This window comes from Protopterus annectens, chromosome 2.part1 (genome assembly GCF_019279795.1).
Source record: "Protopterus annectens isolate FY-2018-M chromosome 2.part1, PAN1.0, whole genome shotgun sequence".
NCBI lineage: Eukaryota > Metazoa > Chordata > Ceratodontiformes > Protopteridae > Protopterus > Protopterus annectens.
Genome location: NC_056729.1, coordinates 420956195 through 420983940, shown reverse-complemented (window position 1 = coordinate 420983940; position 27746 = coordinate 420956195). Strand labels below are relative to the sequence as shown.

General features: G+C 41.0%; 1 protein-coding gene across 1 annotated transcript in view; it reads left to right on the top strand.

The window, feature by feature from the left end:
* ZNF827 (zinc finger protein 827) overlaps positions 1 to 27746 on the top strand; it is a 1349262-nt gene that overhangs the window by 958147 nt on the left and 363369 nt on the right. Inside the window, exon 8 of the mRNA XM_044062231.1 lies at positions 8628 to 8731. Coding sequence (XP_043918166.1) covers positions 8628 to 8731 — 104 coding nt within the window. The remainder of the gene's footprint in view (positions 1 to 8627; positions 8732 to 27746) is intronic.

Genomic DNA, 27746 nt, shown 5'->3' with positions numbered 1-27746 from the left:
TGTGTGTGTGTATATATATATATATATATATATATATATATATACACGGATCCATGTTAGATCAACGAAAATCCACATCACCGATGACCAGATCACTGAGACGAGATCGCCGACCACACATCCCTGACAAAGGTAAGTGTATGTATTATGGAACAAAACCTATTCCCGTGCCTGCAATACACTTAAAAAATAAACAGATACCTATATAGCAGGGGGGCAAGCCCCCCTGCACCCCCAACACCTCCCTAATTAAATATACCAACTCCAAGATCGCACCACATTGTGGAAATGGGAATACATCCCATTCCACACTACTCACCATTGTCAGGGATGGGCGGTGTTGGCGATCATCTGGTTATCAGGGATGTGGATTTTCGTCTATCTAACAGGAACCCGTATATATATATATATATATATATATATATATATATATATATATATATACACGTGTATATGGTTTACTATGAAATAGTCGAATTAAAAAATTATTTCTGTTCAACACTGAATAAAAAAACAAAAGTCAAAATGTATAATGCAGCACAATGTTGAATCAACTGAACAAATTCAGCAGATTCAACATTGTTGCCAAACAGATTACAAGATGTCCGTATAGGAGCTCAGGTAAAGTAAACTCCTTTACCCCCATACCCCCTGCTTAACTGTATGTTCCAACTCCAAGATTGCGTTACAGTGAGGAAAGGGATGAATTTCCCAAACCGCACTGTACCACGATCTCTGTACAGTACTTCAAGTTTATATTAGCAAATGCACAGTGCATTCTCTAACATAAACTTTAGAACACAGAGATGCTCAGCAAGATGGAAATTCGAACATCCATGTTGTGAGTTTTCCATCTGCTTGCATCTCATCTCAAGATTTTGATAATAAAAACTGGAATCAGCTACCTTCTGATATATCAACCCTTGCTTCTACTTCTCTATTTAAAAAACATCTTAAAGAACATCTTAATACTCGCTGGCTTTGTCTATGTGCAAACCCAGACTGATATCTCTTTCTTCCTGCACTCACCACTTTCTCTACTCCACTAACCTAGACCTCTATTTATATTCTCTACACATTCCTTCTTAGCATGAGGATAATATAAAAGGCTCTTCTCTCCTTTACATCTTTCTCAATATTATTATTGTGTTTAGTATAATTTTTCTTTTGACCAGTGTTCCCTCTGTACTGTGATTTTAAATGTCTTTTTCTTTAGACCAATGTTGCCTCTGTACTGTGATTTTAAGTGTTTTTTGATATATTGTAAACTTGTCACTGTTAATGCTTGGAGCTTTTCTCCCTGGGCCTCTACTGAAAATGGACATATATCCAGTTAGACTAGCCCGGTCAACAACACACACACACACACACACACACACACACACACACACACACACACGTATTTATGTAAAAAAAAAAAAAACTATAAATGACAGGATCAAATCATGACATAGACCATGTTTTAAAAATAAGGTTTGCCCAAAATCTTGTTTGACAGTTAACCAGAGCACTGTAGTTTTATTTCATGTGGAAATGGTACCTAAAAGGCAGTTTTTCAGATTAAGTGATACATTCAATGTATTTGTGTATGTTACAAAATGCTTTCTTAAAAAAAACAAGGGAAAAAATAGTCTGTAAAACTCTTGTGTTAAAAGCATACCTTTTTAGGAAATTAAAAAAAGAGTGGTGCTATATCATTGTTTCAAATAAAGTTGTGCCTGAATAACCCAATTTCAAATGCAAGAAAATTCGTTTCTCAAGAGTGTCCTAATGTATTTCTTTCATAAATTGCAGTCCAACAGTGAAATGGAAAGGAGATTGGGAGAAATGTAAGTGAAATAAAGTTTTTGTATATTTAAGGATATTCAAATTAGTATTTTAATGTAATGGCAAGGATGAAATGAAATGCTGGAAACAACTTAGCCGACTGAACAATGGTATGTCTTTGCCAGTTGATGAAACGATGAAGAAGTCATAAGAGTGTGGGGATTGGACATGATCAGACTTTTGGGCTACCAGGTACAATTCAGGATACTAATTCTGACAAAGATGCCAAAACATGTATTTGGACTGGAGGTTAGAGAGTGCCTTCCCTATCAAAAATTGATATCAGAGTATAGACAAAGAGAAAGGATTAGGAAGGTCCTAAATGAAAGACCAACACTGGCAGAGTTTTTAGTAGAATCCAGAGCAGAACCTGCCATTAAAAAAGGAATAATTAGTAGAGCATATAAAATATTGCATGATAACTCTAAGGATTAATCAGAGGAGATTAGAAAGGATTGGGAAGTGAGATTGGTTAAGCTATTCACAAAGAAACAATGGGGGGAATGTATGTATGTCTCCCAAATATGCAGAAAAATCTAGAAGATTTAATATTTTTGCTTGGAAATGTTTACATAGATATTTTTATACCCCAAATAGACTCCAGATAATTTTTCCTCAGGTAGACAGCAAATGTTGGAGGTGTGACATGGAAGAAAGAGGTAATTGGGAACATATTTTCTGGGAATGCGGTGAGTTGGAAGACTTTAAGGATTCCTTGTGGGATGCACTGTCAGAAATGCTGGGTGGGGAGATTGGTGTGACAAGGGAGATGATTTTTCTAAGCTATGCTAGAGAATCGGAATTGCCTAGACATGGTAAGGCCTTACTTTGTTTAATTATGGTGGCTGCCGAAAAAGCAGTTACTAGAAAATGGAAATGAAAATCTAAACCAGCTATACTAGAAGTAGTGAATATAGTAACATAGATAAAACAACTGAACTTGAGATGTTTAGAAAAGGGCAGGAGCAAACTGCGTAAAAAAATGGGAAACATGGGAACAATACATACAGGGGAGGAATGAGGTTTAAAAGAAGGCAAGCTTTAAATGAGCTGGGTAATGTTTGACTGAGAATAATTGGGTAGATCATAAGTGATGTATAATGTTAGCAACTGGGAGTGTGTCTGTATGGTTTGTGGTGTAAAAACCGTGCAACTAGGATTGTGTTGGTGTGGTTTGTTTTCATTTATATAAATGTATGATTGCCTGTGTAGTAAGTGATGGTTTAATAAAGATGTTTCTTGTTGAAAAGGGGAGGGCAAGAATTGAATAATTTATGTAATGTTGCTTAGGTTATATGATACATAGCAATATATGTGAAGTATAATGTTTGTAAATGTGAACTTGTTAATAGAGTTTGATTACTTTTATATAAATGTTGTGATGCCCATGCCCTGGCCCAGCAATCAAGGAGCCTCAGTCTTCACCACTAACACCAGTGAGGGGCGTCCATATAGGGAAAGGATAACAAGTACACTCACAGTAAAGTACAATTTCCCTTAAGAGCACACAGAGATCACAGTCAGTCTGGGTCTGGTTTCTCCCTTTCTCTCCAGGTCCCCAATAAGACTCCCCACTGGCACAGCTATAAGGTCCAGATCTCAGCCTAGTGGGCAAGCTAAAACCTCCAGCACCCTCTCTGTCCAGCCACTGCTTAGTGTCCCCGCCCAAGTAGCTGACACACACATATTTTGAGATAAGAGTTTTATACAACCATACAGATACTCCTGGGGAAGGCTGGCACAGGTTCTCCAGCTGTGCCCCTTTTACCCAGACTGTATGGTAGTACCAGCTGCCACCACCCACTAATATCAGCTACTCAAAGGCCCTTCTGAAAGGTTGTCCAGTTATTACTGTGCAATATTATTATCCAAATGGTAAGTGTGACTGAACAGTCAAGGCTTATTAGATTGACTTGGTAGAGTATCACTATGTAAATGCAATGTACTCTAGAAGTTAAATTAATTCTACATAAAACAGCCACAGTTGAAAGGTTTTAAAATATTTAATAATAAATAATAAAAACACAAGAAAATACTTCTTACTACACAATGCTAGTCAAGAGTTTAGAGATCACACAGAAATACTTAAAATAATACAGTAAAAAAGTTATGACCTCACCGAAAAACAAACTAGTCTAATCTTCCTATTTTCTAGCTATATCTAAGAGAAGACACCGTTCTCTATCCTACTTACATCTAGAGCAAGACAGTGCTGGTGATGTTGGATGTTCTCTCTCTTTAAATTGATAACACAGAGCTGCTTCACATGACATCATTCTTCACACTTCTCTGGTGTTCCCAGGCTAACTGAAACTACATTTACATTCTTTACACCTGGTCAGAAACCAGAGCAATGAAGGACATTTATACATAGAAATTCTAGCCATTAACTCTGGTCTTAAAACAATAGGCAGGATGCCTCCATCTAGACATATTGTCTCAGAATTTTGACATCAAAGACAGTCATAAAATGCTTGACTTAGCTTTCTTACAGCAGAGTGCACTGTTGCATTTTTGCAGTTCAATATCCAATGCAGTTTTTTCACATTTAAGAGAACAAGCCTGTGGCTTACATTAATATTTACAAATGACAGAAATATATACAAAATTTTATCTGGCTAGGCTGACAGCCTTCATCTGTCTTCACAAATGTAGGTTTGCCTATATCACAAGTGATAATTCAATAAAAGCGTTTAAACAGAAAAAAAAAATAATTCAGTATACTTGAAAAATTTCTGAGGTTATTACGGTGTATAAGTTGAGCAGAGATGAGGTGAATGGATAACCTTGAGCAAAAAAAAAAAAAAAAAATTTGGCAAGGTGAATCATGGATTCATGTTGAAACAGGTAAGAGAAAGATGATGTCAGGAAGGGTTAGTGTATACAATTAAAGTATACTCAAATGTGAATGTATTAGAGAGACTTATTGGCTAATAGAAAAAAGAATTAAGATTAAGAAATGTGCTAGATTTGTCCGGCAAATTACCAAGTACCTGTTTATTATTATATGGTTGTTAAAATAACCAATGTAGGATGTGTTGGAGAAAAGGTGTGCATGAGATAAAGGGGTGAAAGTATTAGCAAACACAGATGGTGCGAGTGTTTGCAGAAAAGAGACACTCTGTATTTGGAGAGTTTTGCAAATTGTTTATGTGTGTGAAAATTTGTCAGAGATCAAGTTAGCTAAGGTGAAACGTAGTACTACACTTGCAGGGGTGAACAGAAAGAAGAGGACGTGAAAGTGGAATGGTTACCTGTAAGGCAGCAGTAATAGATAATCAGTATATTATGGGGAAATGTGGTATAGCTTGTATTGTACTTTTGGTCTCTCCATATAGAAAAAGTTATGTTTACAATAACCAAGATCGTCATCATAATTTTTCTACATGAGGTCAGAGTATCATGTCATCCTCTCTTAATTCATTGCCACTGTCATCACCTTCTTCAAGCACCATGCCTGACTGTCACAGGTCTATATTCATGCAATCCATCCTTCTCTCAGGTGGTCATCCTTGTTTCCTCATCTTCTTCCTGTCTCTGCCAAATCCTCTTTAACAAATTGTATTCTGCTTTCCTGTGCATGTGAATGAACCACTGCAATCAATTTTCATTGACCTTCTCTGCACCTGGGGTAAGTTTGGCTTTTTGTCATTTCATTACCTTTCCAAAAGTGTACATTGTATCACCCATCTTAGGCACTTCATCTCCATCACCTCAAGCTTTCTCAACTGCTCTGCCTTCACTGCCAAGGGTTTCTCTGCCATACAGAAGCACTGGACAACACCACATTTTGCGAACCTTTCTGTTCAGCTTCTTTGGCATTCTTCTGTCAAAACTACCTCTGATACTCTGTGCCATTTGGCTGGAGCACCTCTAATTCTAGCTTTGACCTCCTCATTCACATTTCCCTTCTTCACAGCCACGCCTTCCAGATTCCTGAATCTGTGAACCTGTTCCACTGTTTCCCCTATCTCAGTTTTCAACTTCTTATCATTTCCCCCATTTGCTGCCATGACACCTGTCTTGTCTGTACACAGTTTTATCCTTTGTGCCTTCAGCTTTACTTTCCAGTCTCCTATCACTTGCTGAAGTTTATCTTCAGAGTCTGCTTGTATTTCTTCATTGTTTGCATACAGAAGCTTTGTTGTGTCTTGGCTAAGGTAGTCCATTATCAGTGTGAACAACTGTGGGCTCAGAGCTGAACCATGATGCACACCCACTCCTACTGGAAACCACTGTGAGCCTGAACACTTTTCATACTTGTGTCATTGGGTCTTTGTACGTAGCCTGCACTAATTGTACCATTGCTTCTGGACTTTGAGCCATCACAGGACTGCCCAAAATCAGCTTTTCAGGGACCTTGTCCTATGTATACTCCAAGTGTAAGAATGCCCAGCTTCTTCTCCAGTATCTGTCTCACTGCAAACATCTGATCATTTGTGCTGCATTGTGATCTGAATTTGAACAGCTTATATCCCGTCTTACTTTCTATAATTCTGTATGTTTATTTATCAGTCACCCTGTCCTGCACTTGCATACAGTGTGGCAGGAGTTTTAATACCTCTGTACTGCCCACAGTTGTGAGTGTCCCCTTATACATTGACACTAGAATGCTTATTCTCCAGCCATCTGGGATATAACTTTCTCTCCATATCACAATGAGTACCGTCAGGAACCATTTCTTCCCTATCTTACCAAGCATCCTGAGCATATCTGCTGTGACTTCATCTGAGCCTACTGCTTTCTCTGACTTCATTTTCCTTAGTGCTATACTTGATTCTTCTATGGCGGATTTTTCTTCCTTCTCCTTTGTGTAGGCTGTGCATGGAGCAGTGCAGCTTCTGTGGGGCATTCTTCATACAGTAGGTCTCGGAAGCACTCATTTTGTCTGCCTTTGATGTACTGTGCACTGGTGAGTAGATTATTGCTAACATTTCTTATCAGTAATCTCTGATGACTATATCTTCTTCATTATTTTGTCTTTGCCTTGCAAACTGATATATTTCTTTTGGTTGCAGGCAGTCCTCTTATCCTCTTCTAGTTGTCCTGAGATGAGCATTCAGATCCCTCATTATCAACATCAACTAATTTTGTCACATCTTGGCTATTCGATCCTGCAGTTGCTGCCTTAATGTACTCTTTTCTTCACCATCACATCCCTGCTGGCGACATAGGCTGAGAGAACGAATACTGCCCTATCCTTACACTGGAATCCAATTGCCATGAATCTGTCTCTAGCTCTGTTGATATCCCTCACTGTCTTCAGAAGATTCTGTCTCCCTCTTACCACAATTTTCACACCATTTCTAGTCTGCCGTCGCCCTGAGCAAGAGACTCTAGATCCCAAGCCAGGTGACTTTGTTGCATTGCCTTTCCACTTTATCTGATGATCTCCTAGATACAAAGGATGTCCAGCTTCCTCATTTTCTTCCATATCATCCTTTTCCCAGCTGCAGCCTGTTCACGAACGTATACTCTGTAGAAATCCTTAGTTCATTTTGGCAGATTAACTGGCTTTACATCCAGTTTTGTTCAACAGAGCTATCACAGGTAACCCAGGCTAGGTAACTGGACACCGGGGCTGCTGGGCCAGTAAAGCATATAGACCCCTCCCACCATTCACATGGGTCCCTGGTGTAGGTCAGATCATCATCCCACTTAACACCAGCAAATACCCATACCCATTTTTGTTGATATTAAGCAGTGTGACCATATCACCTAGATACAATTTTTTGCACCTCCAAGTGGATAACCTGAAATGGATTACAATCTGTGATCTGTGTTCTCTTAACTAGGGGATACTGCACACCTCTGTTAATTTCTAAACTGGTTGGACTACACAACTCTTCCCCCGCTAGGCAAAAACTGGACTCTCCGCTGTTGCCTACGACTTTGTTCAGTTTTGGGTGTACTGTGTTGGCATACCCCTCAACTTCCTCTGGGAGAGTTTGGGGTTGAACCTATAGTCTAGTGACATGTGAATGAAACATACATGTTTTCAGCCTGAAAAATTCCCTATTCATTTAAAAAAATATATGTTGCTATTATGAGTGTTAACTTTGTGGCTTCTTTAAGACAAGCTCACTAGCCAATTTTTCATTGTCAAGATAGAAGCACCCATTATGTATTGGGAGGTTGGCGGGACCCCACACAGATATGAGAAAAATATTTAAACTCTACAGTGATCAGATATCAGGATTAAACCCTGCACGGTGGGCCTGTGAGGTGAAGACCTTGGTCATTATGACAATGTATTATTCATTTACTTCTGATCTGTAGTAAAGTATATCTATTATTATCCCTCAGCAAGCAGTGTTCAGCAGTTAACATTTTAAGTACATGGTATTTTCAAATTTGCTTGGACTTCCCTACAAATAGTCCTCTTGATCTGTCTTTTTGGTAAGTATCATTAATTTCTCTTAAATGTTCCCAGGAAAAAATATAACTCACAGTCATTTGGGAATATAGTGTAATTCTAAATATATTGGTATCAGCAGTGATTGTGCAGTGACAGAAAAGGGATGAGGGGGCTACTGTCCTTTAAAGTTGTATTGATTTTTTCTGAAGACAGAAAAATGAAAAAGCGTACATTGCAAAGGGATGTGCTGATTACTGTGATCCCATCAGAAGATTAAGATATATGCAGGTAAATAAGCTAACCTCTGATTCTCTTTTTCAGTTTTGGAGTCAAGAGTAAGATTTTCTTCTGTATTTCTTCACACGTAGTAAGATAGAAAAAGTGTAATATTTAGACCCAAGCGCTTTTTGACATTTCTCTTATCTGTTTCTTCTGTTTCCAGCCCTTACTTGTATGAAGACAATGCAAGACAATCACCTTTCACTTCAAATTCTAAAGATAATCTTCCTCATGAAACAGGCCTTCAAGGACAGGCATTCTCACCAGGTAGGTAACCACACTGACTTAAGATAGAAGGAACTTTAACCCAAATCTTCTGTTATTCCCTTTAGACAGCACTGAATGTTTGCTGTGAAAGATGCTTCTATGTTAGTTTTTTTGCACAAATTGTTTCCTGTAAATGCTTGCATGTACAATATAAGGAAATGGTAAATGCAACACAAACACACCACACACCACTATGAGTTACATGTCCCCTCACACAAAAACTCAAGTCCTTTTTTTTACGTAAATATCAGCTGAAACCTGGACAAGTTGCAAACTAATGTAATTAGCTAGGCATAATTCTTTTTGCAGATGTACACCCCCTGTATAGGGGGCTATACTCCCAAACTTCTGAACTTTGCTATTATGTTGAGGTCTCACTTATTTGGGGATGTGGCCTGCCTTTGTATCATGTTGTGCGTGTGTAACACCTCCAGTCCCATACTTGTATTACCCAGGAGTTGCAATTGTAATATCTGGGTTGGGTGACAGCTTATGCCCTGCAAAACTTGCACATGTTCTCCATCTGTACATGGTATTGAATGTTATCTCTCACACTGATCACCTGAAAACTTGTGGTGAAGGCTGTGGCAGTAGCAGCAACAGTCAGATGATTACTTGATTTTTCAGCAAAAACAAGGTATATTCTGCTTAAGTGGCATTTTTCACAGGTAGATTTTTAGGTTCATATGTTGGTACTAGGCTGTCGGCCCTAGGGCCAATACAAGCCTAGCCATAACAATTCCCTGGCTATTTCTTCCCATGCTATTTACTTCCCTGGACCCCTGTCTAGCAGGGCGACTGACGTGATCCCCAGGGTGAATTTCCTTTCTCCCATCCAATCATCAAGGTTTCTTTTGAAGAGGGCCAAAGAGGCACTCTGCTTGACATGTATGGGCAGTCTATTCCAGAGTCTGGGGAGTCTCTGGGTCAGGAACCTATCCCTCCAGCATGTTTTGTTTATTGTGATGACAAGATTTAGATCCCTGGAGCGTGTGGCTCTGAGGGATTGGGATTTCTGTAATTGTAGCATGTCCAACAGTTCTGGGTTTGACATGGCCTTGTATGTTAAGCAGAGATCGCCTCGGAGTAGACGATATGCGACAGAGTATAGCTGGATTTTTTAAGGTGGTCAGCATATGGGCATCTGCTTTAGGCCTGTGATTCTTTTAGCAAAGTATTTCTGCGGCCTTTCCAGTTGTTGCAGATGTCTTGAGAGGTACATACCAAGCCCTTAGTGGTGAGGTGTGCCACATAGAAGGATTTCCTGACTGTTGTGGCGACTGAAGGTGAGACCACTGTCCACTTGTGTCCCTAAGTCTCTTATCACACTTTCAGTGTTTAATGTACTGCCACCTATGTGATAATTCACGGGTACATGTTTTTTTCCCAAAGGGGATAACTATACATTTCTTGGCATTGAGCTTGAGCCCATGGCTCTGGCAGCAAGCATCTGTTTCTGTAAGGCCCTTTTGTAGAGTATCCACATCATTTGGGGATTCAATAATGGCTCCCAGTTTGCAGTCATCTGCAAACTTTGTTAGCCAGAGTCCCTTAGTGTTGGCCTATACTTCAGAGAAGTAGATGCCAAACAAGAGAGGTCTCAGGACTGAATCCTGAGGTACTCCACTTGTTACTTGTCTGTAGCTGGATTTGGAGTCAGCTACTTTTACAGTGTGGGTTCTGTCAGTAAGCCAGTTGGCAACCCATCGAGTGACGTAGGGATTAATGCCCAGCTTAGTAAGTTTATCTATGATTCCTGAGTGGGGGATGGTGTCAAAGGCCTTGGCGAGGTCCAGATTGGCTGTGTGGGACTGCCTTACCCTCATCCACAGCTCTGGAGACTGATTAGAAGAATAATGCATTGGCCGGAGGTCAGGATCGAACCTTGTGCATGGGAGGTGAATACCTTAACCGCTTCGCTATCTGGTCTCTTTCCCTGTTTGGTAGCAAAGATGATAAGAAGCAGAGGTTACAGAGTTGGAAAAAATTGTGGTAATTTCTGTCATAGGGAGTACATGGATAGTTAACCTTTATTGTGAGTATTACCATAGGTACATTCTAGGTCCTTTTGTTTAGATAAATGTTCATCTTTAACTGCTAAAAAGTCTTAATCTGTAGTAGAGAGACTCTTCAACACTCAGAAAAGTGGAAGTACGAAAGCAAAATGGTAACAGTTTGAAATGTCGGTATCTGCTAGAGTGAGTCCCAAAACATGGAGACTTAATGAGCAAAAAACAGACTTAAATATACTAAGTCCAAGATAGCCATTTCCCGGAATACCGGAATATTCCCTTTTGTCAGAGTGTGTTGATCTAGGAGTTGATATATATATATATATATATATATATATATATATATTTGTGTGTGTGTATATATATATTTGTGTGTGTGTGTGTGTGTATATATATATATATATATATATATATATATATGTATATGTGTGTGTGTGTGTGTGTGTGTGTATTGTTCAGGGGTGTGGGGGGCTTGTCTCCCCACAAAAAAAAGAAGTTTAAAGGAGAAGAGTGATATTCGTGATTCACTTTTTTCCTGGATTTTCAGTCTTTTTTTTTTCAGCTTGTCGGCACTCAGCATTTTGAGTGCCGACATTTCGCAAGGGAGCCAAGCAAAATGCCAAATGGATCTTACAAGGGAGGTAGGTACCAGAGAGATGCAAATGGCCATAGCCTTTCTGGTTAAAGTGAGCAGTTTAATAAGGAAGCATGTTAAAATAGCTTCTGGCCAGGTAATTTTTCATTACAGTACTACAGGAAGTAGGAGTCCAGGAAATGGCAATGTGATCATTTTTTTCTGGGGCCACAACTCCAGAGGCCCTGCTTGTTGCAAATGTGGTTTAAAAAATCAGTGTGAAGTGCATGTGGGATCTTCACTCATTCATGCAGGATGGACACGCCCTGTCCGTGGACTTGTGGATGTCCTTGGCCAGCTCCATTTAATTGTTAGGAACGTGAAGAATGTTTCAGCCTGCACAGCAGCTGTTTCCTGATCTTTTTCAAAAAAACAGTGCAAGAAAGCATGCATTGCAGTATAGACTCAGCTGCAGGCTTCTGAGAATTGTCATACATTGTTATGCAGATATATATGCTGAGAGAAATATGCTGTGAAAGCCCATTTTATCTGAACCAGACATTACTGTAAAGTGCATTAAAAGCCAAAAAGGATCTTTTCACTAAGAAAACTGTGCATTTTCTTGTTGAGAAAGCACTTGGATTTGATGAATTGCCTGCTGATTGCCAGTTGAGTTTAAACTGAGAAATACTTTTATTGTGAACCTGTAATATCTTTTTACATTATTTGTGCAATTAAAGTGGCTTTTTACCCAGCTGGTAATGTTTCCTGGCCAGTGTAGCTTGATGTGGCTGGGAGTTGCTATCGTAATAATCACCACTTGACCATGGGAGATGATTCCCAAGAGAGGTGTATTTAGCTGGGTGTGAGTGTATTCTTTTACACCCATAGTAAGACAGTGATGAATATTATGCACCAGAGTCACTTAAAAAGGATGTTTCCTAGTTTTATCAAGTAAGTCTGCTCTATACTAACTCTTTTTCATTTGAGGGATGCCACTATGCTTACAAGAAATTGGAGACATTATCACTAGGTACTGAGTGTATTCACATTTCTATACATCTAGATTCACTGGCAGTTAAGGGATGCATTTGTCGTTCGTGGCACTGATTTGTGCAGTAAGATGATTATACCTACATTATTTCCAGTGAAGTATAACATATCTCCAGTTGACGCTTAAACTGTTTAATGGGAAAGTTGTTTTGTATTTAATTTATTTATTTTTATGAACTTGTCACTGACTTTAAGAAACAGTTTCCTTTAACCAAACTGTTTTACAACCCATGTAAACTGATAAAATCTAATGTAAACCTTCCACTGTATTAAATATGTATAAGAACTGTATAGCATTCTGATTTTATATATACATATATATATATATATATATATATATATATATATATATGTATATATATATATATATATATATATATGGATCTAGGATGTTTGCTCGAGTGAGCAAACGACCGAAACCCAAACGGCCGTGCATACTTACGCGAAAGTGCTTTTCACCGAAAAAGCACTTTCACATAAGTATGCCTGTTGCTAAGGCTGTACTACGGTGCAGGTAAGGGAAATTTCCCTTTTCCCCACTGTAGTACGGTCTCGGAGGGAGAATATTAAAGTAGGGGAGTGTGGGGGGCAGAGTAGTAGTGTTTTATTTTTTTTTTGTAACACGATTTAATAAAAGCGCTTTTTCGATAAAAGCGCTTTCATTAAAGTGTGTTCAGTTGTTATGGATTCGGACGCTTGCTCACGCGAGCAAATGTCCTAGATCCATATATATATATATATATATATATATATATATATATATTTATATATATATAATCTGCATAATAACTGTATATGAACTATGTAAGCCTAACACTCTTCTTGCTGTGCTTATTGTCTCTGAGCTTGGGTCTTAGCTGATAAGGGTATCTGGATAAGTCCACCTATCTGGTTAGCAAGTAATAGGTAAATAAATAAAATGTGTTAATAACTCCAAGTCTGAAACCTTTAAGCTGTCAATTGAACATATCTTTTTATGGTGGTAACTGTAGTCTAATGTTGTTGAAAACACACTGCTTAGCCAGACAAAATGTCCAGTTGGAAGGCTATTTCTAGAAGCACTGTATAATAATATATATTGTTTATTTTTTCATTATTAGTGCGAATGACTTTCCCCTGTTTTGCATCTACACTTTAAGTGACACTTCTTAATGTAATATATTGTTTGTGTATCTGAAAAAAGGTGTATTTTGTACAAGAACATTTTCTTTGCTCAGTACCACACTAGTTGTGTAGAGGGATAAAGCCCTAAACAGAGGCAGTACAGCCTTAATTAGCAGCTCAAGCAACTGATAAAGTGGCAGGGAGGGATAGGCGTGCCTGTTCTGTTGCTTGTTGATGACCCTGCCTAATGGGAGGCAAGTTCAAAAGAGGAAGTTGCCTCTGGACGCCATCAACAAGTGTAGGGGGAAGGAGCAGTGGGTAGGGCATATAAAATTAAAAATAGCACACCTGATGGAAGCATAGATAGCCGAATTCCCAGGATGCCCTTATGATCCATGACTGTCCCCAGCAACATTAGAGCAAGTCGTTGGGGTAGGAAGATGCTGGTAGTCCTTGCTTGGATATGAGGCACTGGGAGCTGGGGACCAAAAAAAATTAAAAAAAGAATATTTTCTTTGCAAAATGAAAATGTTTGCTCCAAAAACAGTGTTACACAGCTGTGTCCAGTTTTCCATCACTGAATATAAGGAAAAAAGTGATCTTATCCAATGTGGATCTTGTACTTTTTTGTATTTACAGTACCCATTAATTATTGCCCCATGCATTCTTTTGTGTTTTTAAGTACACAGACTTCATAAAGACATATCATGTGGCAAGAACTGTGTAATGGCAGGTAAGTTAGTGTGGGTAACCCGAGATGTGGACCCATCTGATTCTCATACTCCTGACAGTGTTGAGGGATGGAAGTGGCATTAAGCAGAATTTCATGTGTTGATAAAGCTGTTCATGATATGCTTTGAGAAAAGCTGGATTTGTCAAAGCAGGACAGCTGTAGTGAGAATTATAGTTGTTGGATTGTTTAGGGCTAAACTGCCATCTTACTTCTGGGAAGTTCTAGAGACATTACAGTAAGATCATTTGCTTGACATCTAGAGCCTCATGTGGACAACATTGCAGGCATTGGTTAGTCATCACCACTGCAGACATTGGTTAGAGTTTGCATGAATCATGGCTAAAAAGAAGTGTATAATTATCAACTGTAAGCTTACTTGTGATGACTGCCTCTGGCTAGATGTAGAAGAGGGAACCAGTGCTGTCACAGCCAAAAGAGAGTCACCAACAAGATTTTGGGAGCATCCTGTTGAATTTTGAACAGGACTTTCAGAATGAGAAGAAGGGGAGGGAATGCATAAAGAAACACCCCTTCCAAGAGAATGAGAGGGTGTCCACCTTCCATACCAGAGGACATGGGATTCTGGCACAAAACAGAGGAAATTGTTTATTCAGAGCGGAGGCAAAAAGATCCACTTGAGGGGTACTCCACTGGTGGGTAATGTCCAAAAACACGTTCCTGTGAAGCATCCATTCATGGGACTGAGTTAAGGACCTGCTCAGAGTGTTTGCCACAGTATTCTGACTGGAAGGGATATAAACTGCCTGAACATTCACTTGTTTGGTCTGCAAGACCATGGAGCGTATCGTCATGGAACTCATAAACAAAGACAATGGTAACCTCCAAACTTTGGATGCTACCCAATTTGGATATGTAAAGTGTCTCTCTTGTCTCCTAAACCTGGTAGACTTCTTTGAAACAGTTACCAAGGCCATAGACGAAGGCAAGGTGGTTCACACAGCCTACCTGGACCTCGCTAAAGCCTTCGATACTATCCCCCATTCAGGAATCATAGATAAACTCACCAACCTTAACATAAAACCTTACGTCATGAGATGGGTGGCCAACTGGCTCACGGACAGAACCCACACGGTGAGATTTGCAGACACCAGATCTGACTCCAAACCAGTGACAAGTGGAGTGCCCCAGGGTTCAGTCTTGGGACCTCCTGTTCGGTATATACTTCTCCGAAGTGCAAGCAAACACTGAGGGTCTATGGCTAACCAAGTTCGCAGATGACTGCAAACTGGGTGCAATAATCGATTCCCCTATTGACGTAGACATCCTGCAAAAGGGCCTCACCGAGACAGATACCTGGTGCCAAAACCATGGCCTCAAACTAAATGCCAAAAAGTGCATTGTCATCCCCTTTGGTAAAAACATGGCACCCATGAATTACCAAATAGGGGATGTCCACTTAACACAGAAAGTGTGATAAGAGACCTTGGGACCCAAGTGGATAGTAACCTCTCCTTTGACAATCACATAGCCACAGTGGTCTGAAAATCTTTCTACATGGCCCACCTAATCACAAAAGGGTTCGCATCTAGAAAAAAGGAAGTCATTGTTCCCCTTTACTCATCACCTATCAGACCCCTCATTGAGTACAATGCCCCGTTTGGGATGTACCTCACAAGACACCTGCAAGAACTAGAGAGGCCCCAAAAGTACCTCACCAAGAGGATTGCTGGCCTCAAACAGCTGTCCTATGCTGACCGACTCAAGAAACTCCAACTCTACTCGGTCGCATACCGCTTACTCCGAGGAGATCTCTGTCTGACATACAAAACTATGTCAAACCCAGAATTAAGGGACATGCTCCACTTAAAAAAATCCCAATCGTCCCGAGCTACATGCTCTAGGGACCTAAACCTCACCACATCAATAAATAGGACATGCTGGAGGGATAGATTCTTGACCCAGAGACTTCCACTGCTCTGGAACAAAATTCCTATCTACATCAAGCAGAGCTCATCATTAGCACTCTTCAAGAAAAACCTTGATGAGTGGATGGGTAATAGGAAATTCACTCCTGGAATCACGTCTATGGCTCTGCTCAATAGAGGCACAGGAATTTAATCTACATGGGTGGTGAAAGCCAAGACACTTTTGGCTAGGCTTACTTATGCCCTCGGGCCGATAGCCTAGTACCTACCTATGACACTTGACAGCAAGATCCCATACCAGACGTGCCAACTGGCAAAGATAAGATCTTGTTCCTCCCTGCATGTTGATATATTACATCACTGTGGTATTGTCTGTGAACACCGTTAGAGGCCCTGGAGAAAAAGAGACCAAAAGGTCTGAAGTGCCAGCAGAAGAGCTCTCATCTCTTTGACATTGATGCGCTCCCTTTGCTGATGAGGCAACCACACCCCCTGTACATTTAGGGAACCAAAAGTCACCCCCCCCCCCCATCCCAAGTCTCTGGCATTTGTTAATAATTCCTGAGAGGAAAGAGGGGGATGAAAAGAGATCCCTGGATTCAGAGACAACTGCTAAATACACCAGAGAAGTTCCTGTCTGAGACAAGGAAGCAGAGGAACTACAAATTCTAGAGGATTAGCATGTTGAAGCCACACACTGACGTCAGAAACCACTGAAACCTTCTCATATGAAGTTTGGCCAGAGGGAGCATCGGAATGGTGGATGCCATGAAACCCAGAACTCTCAGAAACTCCCTGGCAGTAATGGAAGCCAGAGGCAGAAGAGTGTGAAAGAAAGAAATGAGAGTTAAGGCCTTTGTAATGGCTAGAGATGCAAGCATTGGCACGGTCTGAACCCTGCAACCTAGAAAAACATGATCCTGAGAAGGAGTCAGAGAGGGGTTTTTAGTGAACCCCAGGCTCTGAAGAAAGGATAGGGCAAAATGACGATTTTGCAAAAGGATCACTGGAGAGGATACTGAATCAACAGGTCATCCAAGTAAAGAAATATTTGGATCAGTTGAAGTCTGCAAAAACAATCACAAAAGCAAGGCATTTGGTGAACACCCTTGGGGCAGTAGAAAGGCCAAAGGGCAAAGCAGAGAACTGAAAATGCCAGAAAGCAACAGAGAAATGTAAAAACTTCCTAAAAAGAGGATGGATTGGAATATGGAGATAAGCATCCTTGAGATCCAGAGACACCATATAGGCTTAAGGGAGCAAGAGAGGAAACATAATCGGAAGGGATGACATCTGAAAGGAAGGTACCTTTAGGAAAGTGTTTAGATGAGAGAGGTCTAGAATAGTTCTCCAAGTGACCTCTTTTCTGGGCACTAGAAAATTTCTGGAGTAGAACCCTTTCCCCTTTGGGAAACAGGCACCTTTTGAATAGTACCATGGCAATAGATCTTGAAGAACCTCTGGTAAAAGGGGAAGTTATTCCTGAGAAGGCTGAGAAATGCCCATAAAAGGAGGACAGGATTTTCACACCATGAAGTACCCTTGACAAATGATCGACAGAGCCCAAGAATCCTGAGTGATCTGAAGCCAAACCAGAAGTGAAAGAGAAAGGTGAAGAGAAAGAGGAATGTGGGTGGAAAGAGATGGATAGTAGCACAGCACCTGGTTGTCCAGAAAGGAAGACTTTGGAGTTCCCGAAAATTGAGTAGCCTTAGCAGGAGAAGCCCGTTTGCAACTCTTCTTACCTTTAGTAGAACAACGGGATTGCCTAAAAACAAAGGCAGGCTTAGCGGGGTAGTTTCTCTGAAAGTTAGGTACAGGAGAAACAAACACATGTTTAAGCTCCCATAAGGCCTTACCCTTATCCTGAAGGGACTTAAACAAACCAGCAGCAGCTTCCCCAAACAAAAGTTTAGAATCCAGAGGAGCGTCCATCAACTTAGCTTTAATATCCTCAGGTAGAGGTTGAAGCCTAGGCCAAGAATACCTTCTCATAACTGAACCAAAAACAGCAGCCCTAGAAGAGGCATCCGCTGCATCATAACTACATTTAATAGAATGACAAATGACTTAAGTGGAAGTCCCTAGCAAGGAAAGAGCAAACGTTTTACCCACAGAGTCCGGAAAATGAGAAATAAGTTGACAGGCCTGAAAAAGAAGAGCCAACATATATCTAGGCATAAAGGTCTGATAATTAATAACCCAAAAAATTAGAGTAACAGAAGTATAAACCTGTTTGTCCAGCCTGTCCACAGTTCTGCTGTCCTTGTCAGAAGACAATAGCGTGGGTGAAAGAAGCAATACAGATGGCTTATCAGAGACTACAGACACTACTGAGGAGTCAGCAGCAGGACATTTTATATAAAAAACAACAATCCTCAGGAACCCTATAAAACCTACCAGGCTTCTTGGGAGCAGGAGGGAGAAAATCAGGTGCATGAGAGGCATTGGAGAAAGTATGCAGTAAAGCAGCCAAGACAGGAGGTGTAGCCGCAGGTATATGAGAGTCCAACTGCAACAACTCATAGTACCTCTTATGGATATCATACATCTGAGTACAGTCCCACTTAAAAATCCACCATCCTAGAGAGTGGTGTCCCCAGAGGAAATTTCTTCCAAAGGAGCATCAGGACTAATAGATTCCTCCTCCTCTAACCCATAGTCCAAAGGAGAAGGAATGTGAGTGGAATAAATTAGGGATTTGTCAGCAGAATCCAACCCATCCTCAGAAGAATCCTGGTTTCTAGGCCTTTTAAGAGGAGTAGAGGATCAAAGAGGAGCAGGAACTGAAAACCCATGAGCAGGCTTTAAGGACATTAAGGTAAAAGCCTGCCACTCACTTTGTGGATCCCTAGAAGCAGAATAACATATTTAATTTTTTGTCTCTTTTTAAGGGGACATCCTGAGAAGGCTGAGATCCAGGATGGCAGTCGAGACCCATAGCAGGAACTTCTTCCCCAACTAAAACCTGAGGAACTTCCCTAGGCCCCTCAGAAAAAAATCAACATGGTTCCCTCTGAACATCTGAGACGGAAACCTGCAAAACCTCTTCGGATGTGCTGCCAGCTGGATCCTCATCGGCCTCCAACATGATCATGGCAGAGAAATCTGACTACCCAGCTGGGTGAGCCCCTGGGTTCATAATGACCTTGGGAGAAACATCTGGCATAGGCTGGACACCAGAAGATTCCGGTTATACCTTTTTCACTTGCTTCTTCCGTAACAGCTGACCCTCAGGGCAGGAGATTGTTTACATAGGTTTTCAAAACCATCTATACCCCGGATGCCTCTGCTTTAGATAGTTCTGCCCCAGTCTTAACATGAGATCCAACCAGGTTGGTGGCTGTTATGGAGGTTTCTTGTGTGTCCTCAGATCCCAGGACACAGCTAGCTTAGCCATATGGCTTTGGTGTTGGCATTCAACATCATAGAGAGGATTCTATCTTGTTCATAGAAGGATTCTTCAGCCCTATTGTTGAATCCAACCAGAACATCCCTTTCAGCACAGATTGTTCATGAGATGATCTTGGGACAACCTTGATCAGCCATCACTCAGGGGCTCCTGGTTGCTTTTTTGTAGCCCTGGTCTCCACCCCTTCTCCACTCTTGAGAGGCTCCTAAGAAGTGGAATAATTTATTTTCCCCAGAGGAATCTCTTACCAAGGACTTAGACTTCTGTGAAGGAGAAGGGCCCACCAAATCCCCCTGTGAAGTTGTCTCTTTTGCTGACTTGTTGGAGCTAATAAGACAATGGTGGGGTTGACTTCTGAAGCTCCTCTTTGAGGAGTTTACCTTTCTAAGGGCCTTTGGCATGAGCTCATCCACTTCCTGGGTGGCTACCCCCAGATGCCCTCATAGAATGTGCATCCAAAAGAGCTTGGAGAGAACCAGATGTGACAGAAACAGTACCATGCAAACCAGACAAAGTTTTGTTCCCCAAGACAGGCCTTTTTGGAGTAAGGGTCACTCTGTAGATATGTTTGTCATTGTCACAGCCACTAGAAAGGAGATTTTGGAAGAAAGCTTTTCGGTCAATCCCCCAAACAGGATGTTTAGGGCGTTGGACTGCTTTGACAAGCACACCTGTGCTTCAGCCCCATTTGCAGTTCTTGCTCTGAATTATTTGGTACACTAAATGAGGCTTCAAAGAGCTTTGGTTTCTGAAGTCTCTAAGCTGGTGGCTACTCAGCCTTCATCAGACTCTCATAAAGCTTTCTCCATACCTCAGAGGACCTTCTCTGGGAATCAGAGGGAGAAGGAAAGATGCTCTTTTGAAAACTGCAGCCTTTTTTCCAAAGCACTCCTTGCAATAGTGGTCTTTGAGATGGGGGGCCTTAATGGTCACTGTCCAATGGGAAGGGATGTTCTGCAGTTTCAGGGCTTCAGAGGTGCTTTATCAGGGAGGCCCTTTAAGTGCTTCTCAAAAAAAATTCTGATTGCTGTGCTGTGAAGACAGTTGGGTGGGGGCACTTAACTCTACAATAGCAAGCTCCGGAGGCTGGTTATTGGTTGTTGACACCTGGTTGTTGAAAGTAATTTCCAGAAGTTATTCTGTCCCATTCTACACCTTTTCAAATTTGAAGCAGAAACATCTCCCAGACGTTCCATCCATCAGTGCAGAGAAGCAGCATTAGAATTGGAAAAGCTGCTATAAAACTCAGTTATCCAAAAGATCCCTTCAAGCCAACTAGGAACCAGGGTCTATTCAATGTTATTTTTGGTGCCAGAGAAAACAGGGGACTTCAGGAACATCTTGAACCTAAGCAAACTAAATTTATTTGTCAAATAAACCTAATTCGGGTTAGTAACTATTCAGTCCATCTTGCCTTTACTGAGGAAGGACGATTGGATGTGCTTGGTGGATCTCAAGGGCACATACTGTGACATAAAGATAGAGAGGAGCTGCAGAATATTCCTGTGCTTTATGCTATCTGCCAGTCATTATCAAGTTCGAGCACTGCCATTTGGGTGTTCACCAAATCCATTGTAGTGGTGACAACCTGGCTCAGTTTGCAAGGTTTCTGAGTGATCCCATACTTAGACGACTGGCTTCTCATGGCAACCTCAGAAGAGTCTTTGATTCTACAAGGGACTACTTGATTCAACTATGCCTATCCTTGGAAATTGCTGGCAATCTGGAGATATCCATTTTAGAACCAGTACAGTGCCCAGAGATTATCTGGTGCCATCTGGACACTACCAAACAAATAGCAAAACATTCCCCTTAAAGAGTGTTAGCTGTTCAAACTCTGCTGCCATTTGTCTTGTCCCTCTAGTGAGATACTAATCTGTCTGCACCCATCCAGTGAATTATTGCATCCTCCTCATCAAAGTCACTTGACATCACATTTACTGGTGGATATCTTCCCCTTTCGTTTCTTTAGATAACCCCTTTGTTCTCTCCATTTCCAGGTCCACTGTAACTATGGATTCTTCTCTCCTGGGGTGGAGGTTGGAGGGCACTACGAGATAAAATTGCTCCAAGGTACCTTGTTATAAGCAGAGGGTCAATAAACACATCAGTGTTTTGGAGATGCGAACAGTTCTCCTAGCTTTGCAGGTATTCCAGAACTGTATCCCCAAAGATGCAACTATGATTCAGTCCAACAACACTGCTGTAGTGTTAAATTAATCATAATTCAGGCCAGCAGTCCAGCAACACTGCTGTAGTGTGGTATTTGAACAAACAGGGGAACCTGCTCTTATCCACTTTGTCAATTTTAAGCTAATTTTGAAAAGAAAGTTGCCAAGGATGCCAAGGATAACAATAAGGCCTTCTATGGCTACGTCAAAAACCTAAATGGCAATGCTCAGGTCTGTTCTGAGCTAGTATAAAATGGAACAAAATACACTAACCCTTCTGACATTCCCAACATCTTGGCTGACAGGTTCAGTGCAAATTCCCCCCCCCCCCCTCACTACCTACAGGGCCTATTACCATTCCAGGGGATTGTGTAAGTCCAATTATTACTGATACGCTGGTTAACAAGGCTGTATCTAAAGCTAAAAACACTGCCTCCATGGGACCAGATGGTGTCCCAGGCTGTGTCATACGCGAGCTCCAAAAGGAATTAACCCCGCATCTTAATACCCTGTTCAGTCTCAGCCTCTCCATAGGATATGTGCCCATAGAATGGTGCACGGCAACGGTGGTCCCGCTACACAAGGGTGGGGCCACAACTGACCCTGGAAACTACCGACCAATAAGCCTGACCAGTCTGATCTGTAAGGCTATGGAGCGAATCATTATGGAACTCATAAATGGAGAGATTGGGAATGTCCAGTCGATGGACCCCACACAGTTCGGCTTCGTCAAGGGCAGATCATGCCTCCTGAACCTGGTGGATTTCTTTGAGACAGTTACTCAGTCTATAGATAAGGGAAAGGAGGTACACACGGCTTACCCTGACCTTGTTAAAGCATTTGACACCATTCCCCATTCAGATATTATTGATAAGCTCACCAGCATGGGCATAAACCCTTATGTCACAAGATGGATCGCAAACTGGCTCTCGGACAGATCCCATAAAGTAAGAGTAGTGGGATCTATGTCCAAATCCAGACCAGTAACGAGTGGTGTGCCTCAGGGCTCTGTCCTAGGGCCCCTCCTGTTTGGCATATACTTCTCAGAAGTACAGGCAAGCACGGAAGGGCTGTGGCTGACTAAGTTTGCGGACGACTGCAAACTGGGTGCTATAATAGAGTCTCTGGCCGACATGGAGATCCTCCAGAAGGGCCTAAATGAGACTGATGCATGGTGTCAAAGCCATGGTCTCAAGCTAAATGCAAAAAATTGTATAGTAATCCCCTTTGGAAAAAAACGAGTATCCGCAAACTACAACATAGGAGGTAATCCCCTGAAATCTGAAGAAGAAATAAGGGATCTAGGGACCCAAGTAGATAGTCAGCTTTCCTTTGATAACCATGTTGCCAAAGTGGTTAGAAAATCCTTCTATGTGACCCATCTGATCACGAAAGGGTTTGCATCAAGATCTAAGGATGTAATGGTGCCCCTCTACTCTTCCCTCATCAGACCCATTATTGAGTACAATGCACCAATTGGAATGTACCTGGCTAGACATCTCCAGCAGCTGGAGAGACCACAGAGGTACCTAACCAAGAGGATTACTGGCCTCAAACAGTTGCCCTATGCAGCACGATTGAAAAAGCTAAGACTGTTCTCTGTTGCATACCGCTTTCTCAGAAGCAATCTCTGTCTAACGTACAGAGCCATGCCCATCCCAGAATTGTTGAACATGCTCCATCTTAGCAAAACCAAATCTACTCGAGCTACACGCTCTAGGGATATAAACCTCAACACAACAATGAATAGAACATGCTGGAGGGATAGATTCCCTTCGCAGAGACTTCCCTTACTATGGAACAGGGTCCTGATCTACATTAGACAGAGCCCCTCAGTATCACTCTTCAAGAGGAACCTTGATGAGTGGATGGGTAACAGAAAGTTCACACCAGGGATCACACCAACAGCACTACTAGAGAGGGGCCAAGGGTACTAGCTGCTAGTACAAGGGTCTAGGGAACTACTAAAGGGGCGGTGAATACCGCACAACCTGGCTAGGCTAATATATGCCTTCGGGCAGATAGCCCAGTACCAACCTATGAACCTATAAGAGACTATGAGGGTGTGACAACAGACAATGTCCATGTAATGCTTTCTTATAGCAATGCACATCCCAGGAAAACACAGCATTCTAGTGGACAGTTTAGGTAGGAGCATTCTGATGCCTCGGTAGTGGTCCCTCAATCCAACAGTAGTGGTTGAATTCTTCCACCTGTGGGGGCAGCCATACTGCGATATGTTTGTGACTCCATTCAACACCAAATGCAGCACCTTCTTTGCCCTGATTCTCCTGGGGGGGGGGGGGGGGAGACAGTCACTGACAAATACTCCTCTGCATGCTTGCCCCTGGACCCTCCTGTATAGTCATCCCCCAACACCCTTGATTATCAATTCCTATAAAAAGCAGCCCATTGTAGAGCAACAGTAATCGTCATCAGCCCCTTCTAGCACAGACAGGTCTGGTTTCCCTTTCTGTGGCCCCTATCTTCTTCACCTGACCTGGGTCTTGGATACAATTCCAGATCTGATCTTTTAACCCTCAGATCAACCTCATCCAAAGCTGTAATCCCTCAAACTGACCAGCTGATTACATCAATTCAAGGGTTGACTAGAGATCCCAAGCTATCTAAATGAATTCTACACATTTTATCTTCATCGCTGAAGCAGCCCACTAGGAAAGTAAATGCTAGCAAATAGAAATATTTTTTTTCTGTCTGGGCTTATTCCAGGGGCATAAATCCTTTCTCCACCCCAATCCAGACTATTTTGGATTTCCTGGCTGAGCTAGTCCACTTGAGGCTCAGTCACTCTACCATTAAAGTTCAGTTGGCAGCTATTTCCCATTTTCACATGGGTCAAACTCACACCTTATTGCATCTTTGAAATCATCTAAGGCCTTTCTAAAAGGAACCTTTCTGCTTAAACATGCAATAAGAAACCTTTCCCCTCGTTAGGCTCTTCCATTTTTTTCTTCAATTTCTCTAACAAAACAACCCCTTTTGAACTGGCAGCTAAAATGGACCTTAAATTCTTGCCCTGGAAGACTCTCCTGTTAATAGCGATTACCTCGGCCGAGAGAATTTCTGATTTACAAGCCTTATCCTGCTGTCCACCTTACCTTATCATCCACAAAGACAATTTCACTGAGGATTAACCCTTCATTTTTTCTTAAAGTGGTCTCTGAGTCTTATTTAAACCTGTACATTGAGTTGCCGGTTTTCTTTCCTAATTTAAGTAAAAAAAAAAAAAATGAGAATGCATGCTTCATTGCCTTGATGTTTGTCGTCAATTACAGTTTTATTTGTACAGAACAAAACAGTATAGAACTTTGTGTCTTTTTTCTAAGGCAAAAGTTTGGTCAATTAGTTTCTAAAATTAACTTGTCTAGATGGTTTTCTGATTGTATTTCTTTGTGTACTCCTCTAGAGGTATATCCTTACAGTTAAACCTAAGGGTCAATATATCAGAGCAGTAACTACTTCTCTGACCTTTTTTTGTTGTAGTGCTTTGGACAACATATGTGCAGCAGCCACATGGACTTCTACTCACACTTTCATTACCCACTACAAGCTGGACATTCAGACCCCATCCAGATCAACCTTCAGTTCCTAGACTCACCCAGTTGAATGGCTGGTGACTGTGTACCAAAGGCTGAGGCAGATGGAAAAGACAACCTCAAATACAAAAGTTATGTAATTAACGTGATGCTGGACCCATATTGTCTTATTCTGTCCACCTTTCCCCTTCCAAATTGTCACCTATGTCAGGATTCAAAGTAGATATAGCGGACCAGCCCGAGGTTTTGTCTAAGAACCACTTTTTTAGTTCCTTCCTGATTAAGTATATCCCTTTATCATTGCCTTTTGATATAAAGACCCTTTTGTTATGAACATGTGTTATGTAGGGAAAACTCTTATATGAGGAGCTTTAGGCAGGGAATGCATTATGAGACAGGAGGAGGAGCTTTAGAGCGTGAAGATTCTAAGGCTGCTGGCAGTTGTATCCAATCAGATCCGAGTACACAAAGGTTGAGATGGATGGAGGAAGACAACACAAATCTAGCATTATGGTAAGTACATAACTTTCATTTTTTCAATAGGTAATGCCTGTGGGTGCAATTGTCAGTTTGGGATAACTGCTCCTATCTGAAGGGGTAAACGTTGTTTTTGAAAATGTACATAGTTTTGTGTGTTTGTTGCAAGTTAAAAGAGGATGTGGGTTCTGAAAATCTATTTACATTTTGAGTGCTTTAATTGAAGCAAAATGTCTTGAAAAATGTGGCACATGTTTAAATGGAAATGAGAAGAAGCAAGTGCTTATGAGATCAGCATGCCAAACATTAGTGTCCGCATGTACACTAAAAGTTGGAAGTACACATTCAAAAGAACTGTCATGTATAATAGGTGGGGAGTGTAGCTTTCAGTCATAACTACTCTGTCCATATAATCATGGAATAGGTAAAAAAAAAAAACAGTCTATTGAATTACATTAGCAAAAGTAGGGTACAAATAGCACTAGTGCAGGAGAGATGTTTCGTTATAAATGAGCATGAGAATTTGAAAGAGAAAGGATTTCAGGCTGGACATTCAGCAAACTATGTGGGACAAAGGAAACAGGAAGTAATAATGGTTGCTAATGGGGCTTCAGTTGTAGTACAAGAAAAAAAGACAATAATGGCAGATTTGTGGTAGTAAGGGATTACTGGTAGGGGAGGAGGATTGCGCTGGCATGTATTTATATTCCACCTTAAACTCCTGTTATGGAGCTTAAGCAAATTTTGGGAGAAATAACCAGCTATCAGCAAGAAATATTATTGATGGTCAGTACTTTAACTCATTTTCAATAGTGAGGATATATCAGAGTAACCTAAAAGTTAAAAAATTAACAGGAGAAGGTGGATTAATGAAGAATTATACAGTGACTGGCAATTAATATTAAAAAACAAGCACGGTGATAGACCAGCCCAACCACCGTGCCTGTTGTAAACTGAAGACTATACCAACGGGAAAAGATCCAGTCGCCCAGACTTTTTCCTGTTAGCATTTCTCGTAATTTTTTTTTTTTTAATAAAAAAAAGAAACCGGGAGACTTAAAGCAAACAAGGGAGACGGCACAGACAAAAATAAAAGGATAATCAGGTAAGTTCTGCAAAATTAAAGAAACATAACTGATTATCCTTTTTTTTTTTTTTTGTCTGTCCCATCTCCCCCAAAAGTAAAACGTCTCCCGATTTCTTTTTTTTTACTTTTTTTTATTTTAAATTTAAAAAAAAGCAAAGGAGATCTTCTTTTCTCCGTTGCTTCCTCTGCACAGCTCTGATGTACTGCATAAACATGGGAACACATGTCCCATATGCATGCGCAGTACATCAGAAAAAGCCCCAGGATAGCGGAAAACCCGGAAGGGCAGCATGGAGGCATTATACAATGACATTATTTAAGAAAAGTAAGTATTTTTTTTTTTCTTAAATAATGTCATTGTATAATAGCAATAACCCATGTCTGGGTGTGGGCAATGCTGGATTTACCCACGGTTGTCTTTGTTTGATCACTCGGGCTTCGCCCTCATGACCAAACCACACCAACCGTGGGTAAATCCAGCATTACCCACACCCAGATGTGGGTTATTGCTTAAATATATGACAATATTTGATATGCAAGATGTGAATTCCATAGTAGGAACTCAAGGCAGACTTTAAGTATTTTCCCCAAGGTACAGTAAGTGGGGTTGATTGGATAGAAGTTGTACTTTGCAGTAGCATGCCTGTTTAATTGAAAGCTTTGACAAATTCAGTAACAATTTCAGATGATGCACTGATAAAAAGTTAAGATAAAGTTATAGGGTGATGAAGTAAAAACAAGACACTGGTGCTTTCCTATTTACCTGTTAAAAGAGAGGAATATATGGAATGGGTAGTAGACATGATTTGAGAATTATTAGGGAAAAAGGAAATTTCTTCAGAAGGGCTACCTAGGAAATGGGATAAAATGAAAATGGAGTTTAAAAACAGGGTAGCAGTAAAAGAGAAGAGATATGGTAAAGAAGTAAGACATATTGTTTAGCGGGGTT